Source organism: Podarcis vaucheri (assembly GCF_965113315.1).
Source record: "Podarcis vaucheri genome assembly, chromosome: 8".
NCBI lineage: Eukaryota > Metazoa > Chordata > Lepidosauria > Squamata > Lacertidae > Podarcis > Podarcis vaucheri.
The window spans coordinates 72185169-72205312 of NC_138766.1; the positions used below are offsets into that span (position 1 = coordinate 72185169).

Sequence of the window (20144 nt, forward strand, 5' to 3'; positions counted from 1 at the left end):
GAACCTTGAATTGATCCCATAAATGAACTGGCAACCAGTGAAGCTAAGTTAAAACAGGTTAAATGAGTTCTAAATGGAACCCCAGCCAGTAATTTGCCTGCTCCGTTTTGAGGGCAGCCTGTGTAGAATGAGTTGCAATAATGGATGCATTTTTTCCTCATTTCCATCTGAGGCAGGTGTCTCAGAATATTGGTTGTGACTAGTTCTAGAGGACTACCTGTTTGTGTTGTCACCGTGGGAGCTATGTGTGTAATAAAAGTTGTTTTGTGAGTTCTGCAGGTATAGCATAACTTCTCCCAGTCTGTAGATAGGTAGCCGTGTTGGTCTGCCATAGTCAAAAATAAAAAAATTCCTTCCAGTAGCACCTTAAAGACCAACTAAGTTAGTTCTTGGTATGAGCTTTCGTGTGCATGCACACTTCTTCAGATACTTCTTCAGATACTTCTTCAGATACTTCTTCAGGTATCTGAAGAAGTGTGCATGCACACGAAAGCTCATACCAAGAACTAACTTAGTTGGTCTTTAAGGTGCTACTGGAAGGAATTTTTTTATTTCTCCCAGTCTTTTACAGATGTGAACCATCCAGGCCAGTAGTACTGACTTTGGACTATTTGGGATAGCTTCTCTATTCCCAAATTTACTCCTGCTTTGCTGCAGTTTAGTGCTTCAAAGATATTCAGGACTGATCCCTGTGGAATCTATTAGTGTATGAAAAGTCATGCTTCTCAATACCCTTTGACACCTAACTAGTAGCCCTTGCTATGGCTATAAATCAGGCAAAGCCTCTTTGTACTGAAGCAAATTTGGGTTACATGGTGCCTCAACTTGGAACTCTTGTTCTCCCGCCTTTCAGTTTCTTAGGCATGGAATAATTGAATCCATGACTTGGGCTTCTTTTAAGGCAGTGGCTCCATCTCCTCCTCCATCATCATCATCATGAGATTCCTCCTTCACTTCCAGCAGTGGTTTCTCCTGATATCAGCATTATGATTAAAGTATCAGTATGTTTTCCCATGGCCCCAGAGTCCTTGTTAGCATCATCTAGAATTGACCATCTGGACAGAGCATGAGAATTTTTGTGTTGTTTTCTTGTGCAATGCTTAATCTGGTACTGGAACTGAGCCAGGTGTTCAAGCCAATGTGCCAACTGTCCTTGTGGCTCATGGAAGTTATGAAGCCATTGAAGTGAATTGTGATCTTCCCTTAGCAGGATTCCCCCCACCCCTGAGGATATGTTGAAAATCTTAAGTAAATGTCACTATAGCCAGAAGTTTTTTCTCTGTAGTGGAGTGGTCTCAACTTTACTGAGGATTCTGCTAGCATATGCAGCAATTCTCTCCTTATTGCACCATCTTGTTATACTAGGGCCACAACCATACCAGTCACTGACATTTGTACCCTGAATAAATGTTAGGTGGAAGGCCTGGGTAACCCAGAAACAGCCTTTTCTTTAACTTTAATAACACTTCTTATTAAGTTCTACTGGTACATTTGCTCTTTCTCTGATAATTTGTGTAATTGCTGGACAATTGTGGCAGTTAGCAATAAATAGTGTATAATAAAAACTTAGATAACAATACTCCATACCTTAATGATTGACTGCGGTGTTGGCTGAGATCAAATGGCTTCTACTTTGCCAGGATCTATTGTATCCCATCTTTGGAGATTATATGATGTAGGTATCTTACTGCATTTCAAACAAGTAGCAGTTTGCTTCTCAAGTACAGGCTTAATTTTCAGCAGGTGTTCTTCAAAAGATCTCCCAATGACAATTATGTCATCAATATATACTAGGAAAGATATGTCCTGTAGGTTTACCAAGACAACAACCACCAATCTTTGAAATATCCAAAGAGTGCCAGAATCCAAAAGGCATAAAATTATAAAAATCCCTGCTTGTTAGTAGCTTCAGTCAGTCATCAGGGCTCCCTTCTACTTACCAGTAGCCACTGGCCATATCCAGGATAGAGAATCAATATACACTTGCAAGTAGGCCTAGGGCAGAGGTGTCAAACTCAAACTCACAGCCTGTGAGCTGTATCTGCCCCTCCCCCCAACAATTTAGCATGTTTTTTAAAAATATAATTTTCTGTAAAAAAAAACTTCCCAGCAGGTGGCACTGTTGAGTTCCATCGTTGCAACAATGAAAGGAGAGATTTCAGTGTGCAGTGGGTGTTTATGTCAATTTTTTTCTTTGCAAAATCTTCCCCTTTCCCTCTAGTATGCATGGGTGTAGCGGGGTGTGTGTGTCAGCCACCCCTCTAAATAAAGTAAATAAATAAAAATACTTGGCTGGCTGATCTATTGTGTCACTGATAACTCGGTTCTGTCCCCACAATAAATCCTGGCTATGCCCATGCTAGTATGGTGCCAATATTTGGCTATGTTGCTAGTACTTTGGCAGCAACATCTTCATAACCACCACATCTGAAGGGAATGCTCCCAGATTTGTCCCCCAATGCACAACTTGAGATTCTGTTGTCACACTAGACATTAGTGCTGGGATATAGTCTTTCTGAATCCTGCCTATGGTTTGGGCGGCAAGAAATTCATGTTGGCCTAATGATATGCCTCCCTCTTACTCCCACCCTCTTCCAAGTATATTTCACTTTTCGAGGATACTGTTTGTTCCACTGTAACTCTTTATCTCTACTTTACCTGATAGGAGTACCAGATTGGCTATGACGGGGCACCCATAGAGCCCTAATCTTCCTGATGTCCTGCCTGGGTAGCAGGCAACAGTGCCAGTGTTGGGAAGTTGGCTCAATAGTACTGCTCCACCTACTGGCTGCTCCTATATCCTACACAGTACAAAGGTCCTTAAAACTCAGGTCAACATCATACTGATTAGGGAAATTCAGTTCCCACTATGCTTCTTTGAAAGATGTGACCAAACATTCACAAGATAGACAACATGTCTAGGATGTTGGTAGTTTGCCATATTCACATGACTCTGAACATAGTCTGGTATGCAAAGACTTCAGGTTCTCCAGTCATCTTTAGTGGTGCTTTCTAGAATTGTGCATATACAAGGAAAATGCCCCAGAATCAATCAAAATATAAGATGGAGGTCCATAACATTTATTTTGACTCTATCTCATTGGTTTGCAGGATATATTAAGTGAGGCATGCCAGTTTCCAGGTGGAAAGTCATCTCATAACTCTCACCTGGTGAAGTTTCTTGGCATCTTTAAATTACATTACTGTGGTGCTCATGTTTAAAATGATATTTCCTGCTACATTTTCAGTAAAAGTCTTCTAATTCTTTTCTCCCAGGAATCTGTTTGTGGTGGTGTGCTTTGTCCCATTGGCCTGCCCTCACGTTTTCTGCCTCTTTGGGTCTGCATGGTTTTCTTGCTGCTTTCAGTTTGCTGATAACATGCTACACACTACATTGCTTTCATGTATTTATCAACTTTGGGAATTTTGACTTTCCTATAGCTGCAGCAGTTTCTGCTTTCATCTCATGCACTTTTGCAGTTGAAGTGGTGCTGTTATCAAGTGTTTTTGGGGCATGTTTAACGTTGAGACTATCTCAGTGACTTCCTTCATATAGAGAGCTTTTTCGGTTTCCCTCAGCTACATGGGCCATAAAGTGACTTTTAGCGAGGAAGTTCTCATTATAGTCTGGGGAAATTGGCAGACTAGAGTCTCAGGGAATATCCAAAATTTTGGAGAGGTTCCTTTTCTGCTTGCCTCTCATTACTGAAAGGTGCTTGATTCTAATAAGGAAGCATCTGCTCAAATACAGCGGCAACATGTGGCTAATGAATGTAATAAATGTATTATTATTGGTAGCAGAATGTCACCCAAAATTTACAAATAATATCCAAATAATATATATGTCAGTCCATAACCAAAGAGCAGTCAACGTAAAGAGTTACTGGTGAGGAACACCATGATGCAGGCAGGATGCCTTTCAATGTCCAATAAGTATTGTAGTGTAGTGTAGTGTAGAATTCAATAGCAAACAGCAAACAAGCAGAACAGTATATCCGGATTGGATCAACTGTTTTGAAGATGAATCTTCATCAGCTGATGATGAAATTAAATACATTACATACAATGGATGATAACAAAAATAAAACTGAGCAACCAGCAAAATGAATAATAAATAAATAAGGAATATATACCAAGTAATTTTTAGAATATTCATACAGGTAAATATAATACTTGTGGATCAGAGCTCACTAACCAATGATGCTAATAAAACCCATGTAAGAACTTAAAGTTATTCACAGGTGTGTCAAATAACAAACAATTAAGAACAAAGTAAGAAAATTTAAAGGTACAGTATATCAAATCTGGCATCACAACGCAAGCTGGAACCATAAAGTTATTGCAACACAGGGGTTTGTTTGTCACTCTAATCAGGAAGCAGGCAGAGATAAAGACAAAACAAAAACATAAATAAAAATAAAATAAAGCAGACAGGTGTGCACACACACAGACTTAGAGGCAGACAGACACATACAGGCAGTGAATTTAAGAGTGAAAAACAGCATGCCCCCCCCTCTTCTGCGGAAATGCTGCCTTTTACTCTTAAAGATCAGGCAACATTTTTATTATGTTTGATCTTAGCGTTTTTGGACCACAGCGCTAAGGTAGGAGAGAAACATTTGCCTGCTGCCTTTTACTGTCAAAGAACAGGAAGAGGCTTATCTATGATGTTAGCACTGAGTGCTTAGATTGGAGAAAGTAGATCATGTGACTGACTAGTGATCATGGTTTGTCCAAAATGGCTTCAGAGGCCAAATTCAGAAGCCCGGTGGGTCTAATTAAGCCTATGAACTGGAGGTCCCCCCCCCCACTTGCTGCGATACATTCTGAACTGAGGTGTAGGTTTACAGATCCCTTTGTGTTAGGCCTCTGAATCTCTTATGGGCTTTGCCTTGCAGTAGAAAATCAAGGAAATGAAGCTTGATGGCCTTATTCCAGTTATTTGTGTGTGTAACTCATTCAGCGTGATTTTTCCAGCTGACCCAGCATTGACTATTTCCATATCCCTCTAGCATGAAAATAAGCTGCTGTAGTAATTGTCTCCATTGCCCTGTGCAATTTCACCAAAAAAACCTCAGGAGTATATTGAGTAGCAGATGGTATGGTGGGGTAACAGTGCTCATTTGACCTTCCAAGAGCTGAGTGGCTGCTGCTTACCAAGAAGGAGACGGAGCGGCAAGATGGCAGAGAGGCTGGTGTGGTGCAAATACACCAGCAGGAGTGCCATATAGCCTCCACCAATGGATTTGCACTGCATCAGCCTCCCTGCTGCCTCTCCCTCAGATCAGTAGCCAAAGGCACTTCATCAGGTTCAAAAATCACACTAACTCGTATTCTGAGAATTAACAGTTGATTTGGTGGGGTGGGTAAACAGGAAGACTTGGTGTCACTTTAGGGGATGGTATGATAAAAGTACTGGTTTAAAAGTGAGACCGTCTAGACTTTCCTCTTCATTAGTTCAGCTTCAGCACTAAGTGAGGCTCCACATCTTCAGGGCATTTCCCAGAGAGTCACTTTAACTAGCGACAAACCCAAGGCTACCTTTCTGTCTAAACTGCTAGCATGGTTTTTCTTTTCACATTTTGAGTCCCCACTGGTGCTTCACTAGCCTTCCTATGCCTGCTCCCAAGCTACGGTGTTTATTTATTTGTTTGTTTGTTTGCTTGCTTGCTTAAATTGATTTCCCACCTGTCACCCTAAGATCCCAGGTGACATTAATTTAAAACCAATATAAAGCATCTTGCAATAACAAAAATAGGATGGATCCTAAACACATACATCTTATGTGTCAAAGGCTACAGTAAAGACTTCTTGTCTGTTTTCTGTCTTTCTCCCTGCTTTCCCTCCCTTTTCCAGCAATACAACGCTGTTCCCTAGGTCAGATGTGCAGCTCACAGCAGAGACTGTTAAGAAACCTAATTCGACAGTCTCATGCATTACATTACACCTGGGCACTGATCATGCTGGCTGGGAATGGAAGCATTGCCCTCATGATCCCTTCTAACTCTACAATTCTATAATTCTAAGTTCAACAAAATCTGAAGGGCAGCATGTTGGCAATACTTGCCATGCTAGCTCATAGCATCATGTACAAGCAACAATTGGAATTTTACATCCACTTAAGGAGTTCAATTTCCCACATTTCTGAGGCAGCAGCATGGGACACATTTGGCACTTTTTGTACAGGAAGAGTGACTGGATTTCAGTACTGTAAATGAAGACTAGCATGACCTAGCATAGCCTTCCCTGAACTGGTGCTCTCAGATTGGGGAAGGCTGACCTAGCATATGGTATTGCTCTAAACACATAGTGTTTAAAATATTCTGCTTGCAACATTGTTAATGAAACATTGAATTTTTAAAACATTTCATATGAAAAGTGTAACAAAATATAAATGGAAGTTGTCTGTTAGATTTTAGAATGCTTTGTTAAACTAGGGAATGTGTTAACTAGTCTTGTTCACACTTGTTTGATTAGATTTCATGTGGAGGATGAAATTTAGCTTTTATCTACTTGCTCTTAGGATTTGTACACTGTTGTGTGCTTCTGATGATTATTGCAACAAGGATCATCACAGGTAGAAAGCAGTTTGAGCCAAGCATTTCATTACAAACTTAATGTATTTACTTTACAGAGAAACAGAGTGATTAACTCTTCTACAAATATGTGAAGAGATGCAAAATACTTGCAATTTGTTCTGTTTCATTAAATTTTTAAAAATATTTTTATTTGTAGCCCTTTTTATTGTTTATAGTGACTAGGTCACATAGCTAATTAAAATAATTAATTTTCATTATGAAATGTCACAACAGTAATTAAGAATTTTAGGTGTTTTTTATTTTATTTTATTTTATTTATTAAATTTGTATACCACCCTTCATCTGAAGATGATTGTGATATTGTAATAATATCATTAGCCTAGTGGAAAACTTGTCTGGATACAAGTTTTGGCAAGTGAACAGGGAAATGACAGCATTCTTTCTGTTGTCTGTCGAGTGAGAGGGTGAGGACTGCAGATAGGATTTGTGTTCTAGTACACTGCACTCAGCTGCACAAACTTATTTTTTTAGGGTGAAAGAAGAACAAAAACCACAAGCGACACAGTAAGTAAAAAAATCTTAAAAGTGTAGTGGGCTTGACTTCTCTACCTTTGCCATATTCTGCTTTCTGCACCTTTTGATGGTATTAGGTTTCACTAATATCTGATAGGCTGCTGGTAGTCATCTGCTTTCTGATTGGCTTGTAAGAGCTGCTTGCGGCTTCTTACTTCATCCACATATTAGCTGGATGTAGTTTCTTGCTACCTGCTTCTGGACTATTTAAATGTAAAACTTTATTTCCCCTTACATCCTATTAGTGGCTGACTTAATTGCAGTGAACATTCCCATTGGCTTTAGCTTTTCTGCCTTTATATGACTATTATTATTGGGTAAGAAAGCATTTATGCTAGTGTGATTTTATTTGGTTATTCAGTCACATTATTTGCTTATTTAAACAGGTGGTTTCCCTTTAGTGGGATCACTGAGCTGGTAAATAACGTTCTTCAGCCACAGCAAAAACAACAAAATGAAAAGGAGCCCCAGACGTAAGTAAGCCGCTATCTGTAGACTAAGTACTGCTATAGCATTAAAACATACCACAGAGTATGTTTAAATAATATATAACATCCTTATAAGAACATCTTTCAAATTGAGGCTGCAATCCTGTGCATGCTTGCTGGGTAGTAAATCTTGCTGAACTCATTGTGACTTACTGCTCAGTTAGCATCTATAGGATTAGCTATATAACTGATGCTGCTTTTCAATCTTTAATTGGCAAAAGGAAATTGAACCTGGCTTCAGGTTTGGTTGGTTAGGAATGCTTCCTGCTCTGTAGGGGACCAGCTTCTTTCATGAACTTCATGCGCAGAACTCCTTCAAAATTAAGATGACTGATATGCATGAAGAGCTTGAGTTTTCAGATCAGTTGTGTGAATGCCCCTGATATTTATGTACACATATTTACCTACATCATCACTGTGTCATTCCTTTACAATATCTGTCAAGTTGCAAGGCAGATATTGTCTTCTGTGTTTACCATCATGCATAAATGGATTTCCCTTAATGAGACCATATGAAAAAATGGCTCATTTTTTAATTTAAAGATGTGATGGTTGTGACAGAAATGGCAAAGTTCGGAGACTCAGACTTAAGCTTAATCTAGTGTTAGAGAATTATACATCAAGGATATTAAAAACTGAACATATAAGGGTATATTGAGTATTACTTTTAAGTTTATTTAAATGGCTCTCTCTCTCCCTTATGTCAACCAAATAACTATTCTGAAGCATCAATATTATTTATTTATCTGCTAGTAATACAAAGGCTAAAGAGAAATGGAACAAAATGTTTTCCCCATCACACCTCTACTGGTGTGTGAGAGTTTTCCTTGGATCTTCCTGAACATGGTTGATTGTATGGTATTATTACTTGGGCTTTGCAACTTGATTATTGTATTTAAATATTTTTTTATAGTTAAAAATCCAGGCTGTGAATCAGAGTCCTACATGCAGGTAGTGTACTTATTGTTTGACTGAGACAGATAAAAATTCTGTTAGTTTTCTTGCTATGCAGTGGAGAAGCCTCAATTTAATGTTATTTATTTAATGCAAAGTTATTCTTTTGAAAGCCTATGAATATCTTTTAGTGATTTTTTTTCATACTGAATTTATTTGTTTTCTATAAATTTATTATAACTTTATCACTGAACTACCCTTCTAACTTTTGCCATTCCTTAAGGTCTGTTCTTTTTTTTTAATTGATTCTTAATTTCAAATAACAAAACATACCCATGCAAGGAAAACAGAGCTTAGTAACTGCACAGAAAAGAAAGAAAAATAGTGGTTATGGCTGTAGTTTTAGATGTTTCAAGAACGGCAATCAAATGAAAATGTCTCTCCATAAGTTTCCATGAGTTGATGAAGGATGAAAAGCATGTTCGATTGTCTTAACAAAGTCAATAAAAGGATACCATGTCGTATAGAAGGTGTGATTCTTCCACTTGATCAATATTCGTTTTGTGAAATGGTTAATTTGTTCAAAGCAAGATATCTCATACCTAGGAAATCCAGGCCTCAAAAAGATTTGCATTTAAAGTTTTCCCATTTTTTTGCAATCACTAATGTAGCTGCAGTTAATAAATGGGGGATGAAGTCATTATTGGTTATGTTATTAATCTGAGGGGTAAAATAAGATAATAGGGCTTATTTTGGGTCTGGTTGTAGCGATTGCCCAATCATTTAAATTAATTGGTTGAAAAATTTTCTCCCAAAAGGGAATAATTTTGAGGTTGAACCACCACATGTGTGTACTAGAGAGCCTAGGAAATTGCATTCCCACTAGCAAAGGTTGAATGTGTTGTGATTAATTCCATATAGTCTGTCTGGGCACATGTACAGCAATGTGCTATCTTTAAAACATTTTTATGACTTTATTTCAAATTTGCTGACCCTGTACCTTTGGAAGTACCTCATGAAGTGTACCAATCTCCACCTCTGCATTGGAAGAGGGATTTTGTATCAGTATTGTGTTTCTCTTTTTTATTTATTTAATGTGTATCTTGTAAAAAAAAAAAAAAAGGTCTGGGTTAACTCACTTTAAAGCAGACCATATCCCTCTTCTTTTATTTGGTGTACTCAGGTCATTTACGTTGCAAGTTATTTCAGCTAAGTGTGGCACTATAAGATTAATTTAAAATTACACAGCATATACCAGGCAATAGATCTATTATGCATCATCGTAATTTCAGTGTTATTATCATATTCCATCAGCACAAAATAAAGATGCCATTAATTCCAACAGGGATTAACTTTAACATTCAAACTCTCCCCCCCCCCCGCCCTAATCCCCCAACCTTCCCAACAGAATAATCCCTACACCTCTTGTTCGGAGCAGAATAGTCCATCTCTTCCTTCATGTGCCAAGTGCTCATGAATTAAGATGAAATTGGGGGTATACCAACAGCTTCCATCAGAGCTGTGAAACAAAACATACATTACGACGATAGTTCAGGTATATTAAACCAGAGCTGTAAGCAAATGTATCTGCAGAGGCAGATTTGGGGCAGTGCAACCGGTTCTGCCACACTGGACACCAAGCCTAGGAGGCGCCACAGGATGTCGCAACTATGATGTCGTGAATTTAACAGAACTGAAGGTGAAATGTGGCCTTACACAGGGTCTCACTAAAATTTGAAAGACCTAAGTTTGCCCTGATGTATGTTGCTTCAGATTGCTAAAACTGTAGAATTAAAATATTCAGAAATATGAGACTAACTATGGGTTGCTATTAACTACTCAACAATCACAGGGTGTTAATTCTTTCTTTAGAAAAGCATTTTAGCGTGTCTGGTATTTCCAGTTTGTTTTATAAAACCACATTCCTAAGCAACTTGGAAGTTCCCTTGAAATTAGTTGTTCTTAATGCCATATGGATTAATTGTGGAGTTAGATAAACACGTAATCTTATTTGTTTCTCTGTTAAGAATTCTAAATGACTAAAATCTGAATCTTGTATGAGCTGATGTGATATAAACAGGTTTATGTAGTGGTTACTAGTGCCTCTTGAAACTGGTAGCATGTAAGGCAACCAACCAACAGTAGGTGGAGCCAGAACCAATGACAAGCAGAGTTAACCCATTTTAGCTTTGTCCTCTGAATATTATGCTATGTACGAGGGCAGGGCCAAGACATTTTGGCACCTGAGGCGAACCATAAACTCCCACCTCCCTCCCCACGAGGGAAGAAGGGGAGAGTGAAGATCTACATCAGTAACAAGGTGGGGCACAGTAAACATCTGTGTTGGGATCTGCTGTCCCTGTGAATACTGCCATCTGAGGCGGTTGCCTCACCTTGTTTCCTGGGTGGGCTGGCTCAGCTATGTGCAGTTGCTCTTATTTTTATGTATAAATAAAATGGATTGTCACACCTATCTGCATTTTTGGATTCTTCATGGGGCCATGGCTGTTGGGATTCTCATGATGAGCCCATGTACTTCCAAAAGAACCACTAGACCATGATCTGCTAAGGTGATAATCACACATATGGAGAGGAGTGCAGTATTGTGCCTCCTGTCCTGTCCCTGATCTCTGTATGTTTAAGCTGGAAGTCCGAACAGAGTCTGTGTATATCCAGTTATACATGTTTAAGTTCTGCATGCAGGATCTGAGATGTATTTTTGTAAGGTTTATAATGTCATAGAAAGAGACTACACATGTTCAACTTGTACATGCATGTGTTCTATTCATTTCTTGGATGTGTGGAGGCCAGGCATGAGTATTCTGCTTCTGTTCCATGTATTCAGTGAACATTGTTTGAAAAGGGCTAAGGTCAACGAACAACATGAATAATTATACTAAATAGAGAAGAATATATAGCTACCAGCAACTGGTTTGTGGATTATGTTTTTATTATTTGGAATTCTCAAGGAAACCTTCTTGCCTCTGATCTTTAACCACATGGGCATCCTCTTGGGCTAATCGTACCTTTCCTATTTTGTGGTATACATTCTAGCCAAGGTTCTGTTATTGTGGTGTTGCATGTATGTTCCAAACTAAAGGAATAATATATACCACCTTATTGTTAATATTCAAAGCTTTAAGGCCCTGTTATGGTTGTTCTTGTAGTTCCCCGGCTGATTTTCTCATCAGAGTTTTTGTTAATGCAAAGTAGCTGCAGGTGACTTGAAGTGGGGATTTTGAGTGGTGAACCATTTTTCTCTTCAATATGCCGCTTCAGCTGCTTTTTGTCCTGAATGGGAAAATATATGGAGATCCCATATTTCCCCCCATGGGTGGTGGTTGGGGGGGGGAGCTTTCTTTCTTCAAAGAAAGGATCTGGGAAAGAAAGTAGAGTAGAAAACTTTATAAATTTGGAATATCATGTTGTGTGTTTAAGTGTGAACTTAAAAAGCTTGAAGTAGTCCCACATATGTGCATAACAATATTATGATATTAGACTTATGCAGACCAGACTCCCAAAGCTATTGTGAAAGCAGAGAGTTGGAGCCATATGTCTGTGGGTCAGTAACCAAATAATAATAATAATAATAATAATAAATTTTATTTATATCCCGCCCTCCCCAGCCGAAGCCGGGCTCAGGGCGGCTAACAACAATAAACAGTACAAAAGTACAACATAAACAACATTCTAAAATCATTCATTATAAAAATTAATTAATTCAAGCCACTAGCAACCATTGGGCCAGAGCTCTGCGAAGATTGCCGAGGGAGGGAGTCAGGCTGTGCCCTGGCCAAAGGCCTGGTGGAACAGCTCTGTCTTGCAGGCCCTGCGGAAGGATGTCAAGTCCCGCAGGGCCTTGGTCTCTTGTGACAGAGTGTTCCACCAGATCGGAGCCACAGCCGAAAAAGCCCTGGCTCTAGTTGAGGCCAGCCTAACTTCTCTGTGGCCTGGGACCTTCAAGATGTTTTTATTTGAAGACCGTAGGTTTCTCTGTGGGGCATACCAGGAGAGGCGGTCCCGTAGGTACGAGGGTCCTAGGCCATATAGGGCTTTAAAGGTTAAAACCAGCACCTTAAACCTGATCCTGTACTCCACTGGGAGCCAGTGCAGCTGGTATAGCACCGGGTGAATGTGATCTCGCAGCGAAGACCTCGTAAGGAGTCTCGCTGCAGCATTCTGCACCCGCTGGAGTTTCTGGGTCAGTCTCAAGGGCAGCCCCACGTAGAGCGACTTACAATAATCCAGTTTGGAGGTGACCGTCGCGTGGCTCACAGTGGCTAGGTCAGGGCGAGAGAGGTAAGGAGCCAACTGCTTAGCTTGGCGGAGATGGAAAAATGCCGCCTTTGTTATAGCTGCAATCTGCGCCTCCATGGAAAGGGAGGTGTCGAAGATTACACCCAAGCTCTTAACGGACGGTGCTGGCACTAATTGCGCCCCCGCAAGAGATGGGAGTTGCCCCCCCAATCCCATATCGCCCCGTCCCAGCCACAGGACCTCTGTCTTCGAAGGATTTAGCTTCAACCGGCTCCCACGTAACCATCCAGCCACAGCTTCCAAACATCTGGTCAGTGTGTCTGAGGCCGAGTCAGGATGGCCATCCATCAACAGATAGAGTTGGGTGTCATCGGCATACTGATGACAACCCAGCCCAAAACTCCGAACAAGCTGGGCGAGGGGGTGCATAAATATGTTGAAAAGCATCGGGGAGAGTATCGCACCCTGAGGTACTCCACACACCAAGGAGTGGCGCGATGACAATTCCCCCCCAAGCGCCACCCTCTGTCCCCGACCAGAGAGAAACGAGCGCAGCCATTGAAGGACTGTGCCCTGGATCCCCACGTCGGCAAGGCGGTGGTCCAGAAGTTCGTGATCGACCATGTCGAAAGCTGCTGATAGATCTAGAAGAATCAGCAGCCCCGACCCGCCTCGATCCAGCTGTCTACGAAGGTCATCTGTTAGGGCGACCAGAGCCGTCTCGGTCCCATGACCAGCGCGGAAGCTGGACTGGAATGGATCCAGAGCCGATGTTTCATCCAGAAACCCACCAAGCTGTTCAGCAACCGCTCTCTCAATCACCTTACCCAGGAATGGAAGATTCGAAACCGGGCGGTAATTGGATAGATCTAAAGGATCTAATGATGTTTTCTTTAAGAGCGGGCGCACCACTGCCTCCTTCAGTTCCCCTGGGAATGTCCCCGTGCCAAGGGACAAATTGATGATATCCCCCAGGAGGGCCCGCACCTCGTCTGGACACGCTCTAATCAGCCAAGACGGGCACGGGTCGAGAGGACAGGTGGTGGGCTTTCCAGCTCAGAGGAGTCTGTCCACATCGGCTGGGGATATCTGGTCAAAGTGGTCCAATACTGGACCCGAGGACAGTCGAGGGGCCTCCAGTTCCTTTATTGTATCCAAATTGGCAGGGAGGTCATGGCGGAGCGACAAGACCTTCTCCGCAAAAAAGCTCGCAAATGCCTCACAGCCGTGTGTCAATTTGTTATTTAAATTTGGCTGTCCCTCAAGGGACGTTAAAGACCTGATTATGCTAAATAATTGCGCTGGGCGAGAGCTAGCGGATGCAATGGAGGCCGAGAAGTATGACTTCTTAGCAGCCTTCACCGCCATCTCGTAGGTTTTCATAAAAGCCCTATAAGATGTTCTTGAGGCTCCGTCACGGGCACCCCGCCATACTCGCTCTAGCCGTCTGAGGTCCCGCTTCATTTTCCGGAGCTCCTCGGTAACCCAGGGAGCCCGGTTTCTGCGGGGTCGCAGAGGGCGCTTAGGTGCGATCTCATCGATGGCTGCCAGGAGCTGGGCATTCCAGCCCTCAACAAGCTCAGTCAATGAGTCGCCAGGGGGAGCAAGGTCCCGCAAGGCTTGACGGAATCTCTCAGGGTCCATCAGCCTCTGCGGGCGAGCCCAAATTGGCTCGCCACCTAAGCAGGGTGGGGGTGGAAAGTCAATCCTGGCTTTCAGAGCGTAGTGATCAGACCATGGCACCTTCGTCGAAGGAGACATGATCACATCTATACCGACGCCAAAGATCAAATCCAGCGTGTGGCCTGCTTGATGTGTGGGGCCCGAAACAAACTGGGAGAGCCCTAGTGTCGCCATGGAAGACACCAGGTCCAGAGCCTGTGAGGAGGGAGTGGCATCAGCATGGATGTTGAAGTCCCCCAATACCAATAGGTTAGGGAACTCCAAGGCCCAGCCGGCCACCGCCTCCAATAGGCCTGACAGGGTGGCTGCTGGTGCGCTAGGTGGCCGGTACACCAGCCAGACAGCCAAGCTCTCCTCGGAGCCCCACACTAGGCCAACACATTCGATGCCGGGGATCGATGGCGATGGTAGAGCCCTGAAAGGACAATCTTCCCGGATTAATAATGCCACCCCTCCCCCCCGGCCCACAGTCCGCGACTGGTGGAGGACAGAGAAACCCGGGGGCGCCATCTCTCGTAAGGTAACTGTTGCCCCTTCGCGCACCCAGGTCTCCGTCACACAAGCCAGGTCGACCCCCTGCGAGATGGCATTGTTGTGTTCTGATTAGTCAAGACAATTCTATTCAGTGTAATATAATGAGATTCCTCCTGGCTTTCTTTTCTTGGCTCACAATGGTGCCTATCACTTTGCCAAAAAAATGTATATGTTTTCTATTCTGGCTTCTAGGCCTAACCTATACATTTAGAGTCTCAGCTCTGAGACATCATTGCTGATGGTACTTCTATGGGATTTCCTCAATAAAAAGCCAGAGTGGGGACTAGTAGTATTATCCAGTGTTGTCAGTATTAGCTGTGGAAATACATGTGTTGCTAACAGTGAAAGGAAGATACTATATGTGTTTAATTATATCTTTCAGCTGTGCCAGTAGCTTACCCATATTATCTTGGGCCATGTTCATTGACCATGCCTAATATGCGTTGGTGTTATGTCATCATACGCCCTCCCACAGTTCATTTATGAAAACAAGAACACTCTTGTGTATTTATTTTCACAACCAGGCTATTAGTGTGAGCCACCCGCATTACACATTACTGTAAGCTCTTCTCTACCAGCTGCACACTGTATTCATTTATGTGATTTATTCTGCTTCAGTTTAGTACTTTTTAGGTGGCAATCCCATGCACACTTACTTCGGGGTAAACTCCCCATTGAACTTTGCAGGACTCACTTCTGAGTAAATCTGCACAGGGTTGGGCTTCTGAATCTTGTGATTTAATATCAAATACATTTATTATTTTGGTTGGAAACAGATATTTTCCTGTAATATCTTATCAAAAGTTCTAACTGAACTTCACAAGCTGTAGTGTATTATATGTAGTACCTGGAACATATGGAACTTTCTCTGGTTTGTAGAGAGGAGAGGGGCAAGCCTGTATTCAGTCACTTGAACACTCTTACCAGCTTAGTAAATATTAGAACCCTGTATGTCTGCGTGTTTCTGGATCATCAGTTTATTGAAATTTGTGCTGCTTTGTTTGTGGGGAGATTAAGAGCAGAATGGCTATTTAATGAGCATTCATTCTTATTTGGTTGCAGGGAGGTTAGATGCCATTGTGTCAAAGCAATGTTATCCTACACATTACAGTGCATTTCCCCATCACTTTTTGTATCTCAGAAAGTCTTTCCCTGCCATAGAAAATGGCACTGAGTTTATCACCCTTAACATCCACACTAATAAATGGGTTTACAGAGAATCAACTGTATTCTACTATAAACTTACAAATCTGGTTCCAACAAAAGATGCTGCATGTGGTCAACTGCCTGAAAGTTTGACCATAAGACGAACATAGTGGATATGGATTTTTAAAACAGTATCAAAAACAATAAGCACTAATCTAAATGAAAGTTTTTAAAAACCCACCAATCAGTGGTATCTTACACCCCATAAATTAAGATAAACTTATTTTGTTGGAGATGTAGGAGATTAAGGGCTGGCTATCTTCATATTTTCTGGAGTTGTGTAAAAAACAACAACAAACCAAATCTGGAATTTGGTTCTCAACACAGTTCAGGAAATTAGAGGATTTAATATGTCAAGAAGCTCTAAGAATACCCTTTTGTGTATATTAAAAACAGAAGTGAAAAATACCGACTTAAAATTGGTTGCTAGTTTATTACCAGGAACAAGATTATGCATTGGTCAGCTTTGGAAAGAAAAAAAACGGCTCCAACATTAAAAGAGTGGTTACAGAATATATGGACATATCTGAGAAGAATTCCAAATAATCAACAAGACAAATTCATAGAAAGATGAACATTTTAAATTAACTATTATAATAAAAAGTCAATCCTTGCAACTCTTTCCCATCCATATGATTTTGTATTCTTTCTTTTAACATATTCACAGTCCCAATCTATTACTCATTACGTATCCAAACAAAGCAAAAAAGGGGTGGTACTGTGAGGCTGTAATGAAACACTTAATGCTATCTGAAGCCACTCATGTGGAAAATTAGAAACTATTCTAAAGTTTTGGTGTGTTTTTTTCAAAGTCCAATCTTTTGGGGGAGCAGGTTTGTGGCACAAGAATTCCAAATCAGCTTTAATTGAGCAACCTTAATTTACCAGCATTTGATTGAATCCCTCCTGAAAATAGTGACGGTCGGGAAGTGCCCCCTTGGTTGGGTTTCTGTATCTGTGTAGATTCCTTCATTCTATGGGTACATTTATATGTGTATTCCTGGAGATGTCATGTACCTCATTCTCAATGGTAATACTTTCAACTCATACTAACAAAAGTTTTGAAAAGGCTCCTGCAGAATCTAATGAAAAGGGAAAATAGACCTCCATGACATGGTTGATGGAAGGGTATGTATTGGTCTTCTTGCTTGTTCACATCTCCTGCCACTGGACAATATTGGACTTCATATAAGCACTATAGTAGACTTCAATAAAGAACTTCTGTGAACTACTCATGGACTGTTAACACTGTGTGGGGTGGGCCATTGGGAGGATTATTTTTTCTTCCCATTTTTTCTCTTTCTTGTGTGTTGCATACCTAAATAAATTCATTAAAAAGGATGGGAATAGAGACAGTGTGTACCAGGGACTGGGACCACAAATCTACTAGGGATGGGAACCACCAGGGATGGAGACTCTGTTAAACAGGCTGTAGGGCAAGAGCACCTTTGTGCTTTAATTTAAGCAAGTTTAAAGTGATACATATTCTGGAACTGTAGTGGCTGGTGCCCATTAGAACTGGTAGGGTAGAAGGCAGAAGGGTTAACAGAATCAATTACGTGCCAACTAAATCTTGTTTTGCTCCAATTTTCTGGTGCCACCCCCAGAACTGGCTGTAATTAAAAAGTCAGGCAGGAACATAGGAAGCTACATTAAACTGACTTAGGGCCACTGGCTCATCTGGCTCAGCATTTATGCTGATGGGCAATGACTTTCCATGGTTGCAGACAGGAAACATCCCCAGCCCTACCTGGAGATGCTGGGGATCAAATCTAGGACTTTCTGCAAGCAAAGCAGATGCTATTCTACCTGGGTAACAAGTTTGCATTCTTTTAATAAATGAAATTAATAGTTTATCCTCATTTTGGGTGTGTTCCCCCAATACCCTTAATAGCAGTGTCTTATACTGTAATGTGTTATGGGAGCTGGTGGTGCTGTGATCTAAACCACTTGCTTATCAGAAGGTCAGCGGTCTGAATCTGCGCGATGGGGTGAGCTCCCATTGCTCTGTCTCAGCTGCTGCCAACCTAGCAGTTCAAAAGCACAGCAATGCAAGTAGATAAATAGGTATTGCCGTGGCAGGAAGGTAAACGGTGTTTCTGTGCGCTCTGGTTTCCATCATGGTGTTCCGTTGTGTCAGAAGTGGTTTCGTCATGCTGGCCACATGACCTGGAAAGCTGTCTGTGGACAAATGCCGGCTCCCTCGGCCTGAAAGCGAGATGAGCGCCGCAATCCTATAGTCGACTTTGACTGGACTTAACTGTCCATGGGTCCTTCATCTTTTACCTATAATGTGTGAGGCTTGTGCTTGGTAGCTGCTAGAGTAGGAGTAGGGAACCTGTGGTCTTCAGATGTTATTTGACTACAACTTCTACCATCCCTGACCATGATTGTTGAAGATCATGTGAATTGTCCATCTGCACAGTTGGGTCTCTGTATAGAGTGTCTGGTTCATACATGGTACTGTCTATGTGTGAGAGCCAGTGTGGTGTAGTGGTTAAGAGCGGTAGTCTCGTAATCTGGGGAACCGGGTTCGCATCTCCGCTCCTTCACATGCAGCTGCTGGGTGACCTTGGGCCAGTCACACTTCTTTGAAGTCTCTCAGCCCCACTCACCTCACAGAGTGTTTGTTGTGGGGGAGGAAGGGAAAGGAAAAAGTTAGCCGCTTTGAGACTCCTGAAGGGGAGTGAAAGGCGGGATATCAAATCCAAACTCTTCTTATGTGGTGGAGGTGATGAGATGCATCTTTCCCCACACAATGTAAAGACTTTCAGTGGCTTGGTAAATGCTTGAATTGTACTTGTGGTATAATTGTATCTGTGATTGGGAGTTGCTGTTTCAATATGTAGCAAGGGAAGACATTTATCCCTGATCTAAGTTTATTTTCCTATCTCCCTCACTATATGAGAGCTTGGCTTTATCATGTTTTGCCCCCTGTTGTCAAATAATTCTCTCTGTGTATTATTGTTTGCTGCCAGTGCCTCTGCCCTATATTTTAAACTTTGTTTTAATTATAGAAACAATTTTAATCTGCTGTACTAAAATCATTGCATCACCAACTGTACAAGTGCAGGGCATAATTGGCTAAAGCAACATGTATTACTCCAGGCCTCCCCCCGCCCCACCCCCCTGGTCACACATACACAGCTCTGAACAGCGTAAGATTAGATGATGGAGTGGTAAACACTCCTGATCCCTGACTATGCTAGCACACCCAGCATTGTCCATGCTTATCTCCTATTCATTAAAAAGGAAAGCCATCAAGTAAGAACAATACTGTTGCAGCAGTAAAAGGATACAAGTTATTTAATAATTGAACATTCTCATGAATGTTGTAAATGATGTGGAATGAACTCATTCTAATCCTGATACTGTAATGTCCAGGGGTGTTATATTTCTGAGTTAAGGTAGACTGATCTATTATTTGGCACTTGTTTATTTTTGTCACGTGAGATGAAGTCTTACAGACAGTTAATTCTGCATTTACTAGTGTGGGTAATATCTTCTCAGTAGTAACAGATTTTTTGGCTTCAAACAGATGGCTCTTATTTGCTGTACATAATATATTAGCTGAAATGACAGACTTTTCATAAATGCACTAATGCTTAATTTTGTTATTTTTGCACCATCAGTTTTTAAATATTGTGACCCTTTTACAGTGGGTTAACCACTTTATGAATACTCTAAAAGTATAGCTTACTGAAAGCATGTTGTGGGGGGAAGGTACAAAGTTGTGCATATGAAGTAAAATTTGTGCATGCTGAATTTTTTTAAGCGTACCTTCTTAATTGATTTTAAAAGAAATTGCTGATTAATGCTTTTTTGGATTCTATGGACAAGTAAAGTTTCAAGTCAAATATAAGTCAAGATGTGATGAAATTCATTAAGTCAACTGGTTAAGATTTATAGCATGGCTAAGTTTGTAAATATCAATGAGAGATAGATACTAATTATAAAGGTAAACAGCATT

At 41.2% G+C, this 20144-nt stretch overlaps 1 protein-coding gene across 18 annotated transcripts in view; it reads left to right on the top strand.

The window, feature by feature from the left end:
- RIMS2 (regulating synaptic membrane exocytosis 2) overlaps window positions 1-20144 on the top strand; it is a 372071-nt gene that overhangs the window by 36151 nt on the left and 315776 nt on the right. For 9 of the 18 annotated variants that reach the window (XM_082235402.1, XM_082235412.1, XM_082235425.1 and 6 more), the window contains exons 2-3: window positions 7071-7103; window positions 7499-7585. The exons of the other annotated variants lie outside the window; for them this stretch is intronic. In XM_082235402.1, coding sequence (XP_082091528.1) covers window positions 7071-7103; window positions 7499-7585 — 120 coding nt within the window. The remainder of the gene's footprint in view (window positions 1-7070; window positions 7104-7498; window positions 7586-20144) is intronic. 18 annotated transcript variants of the gene reach the window in all.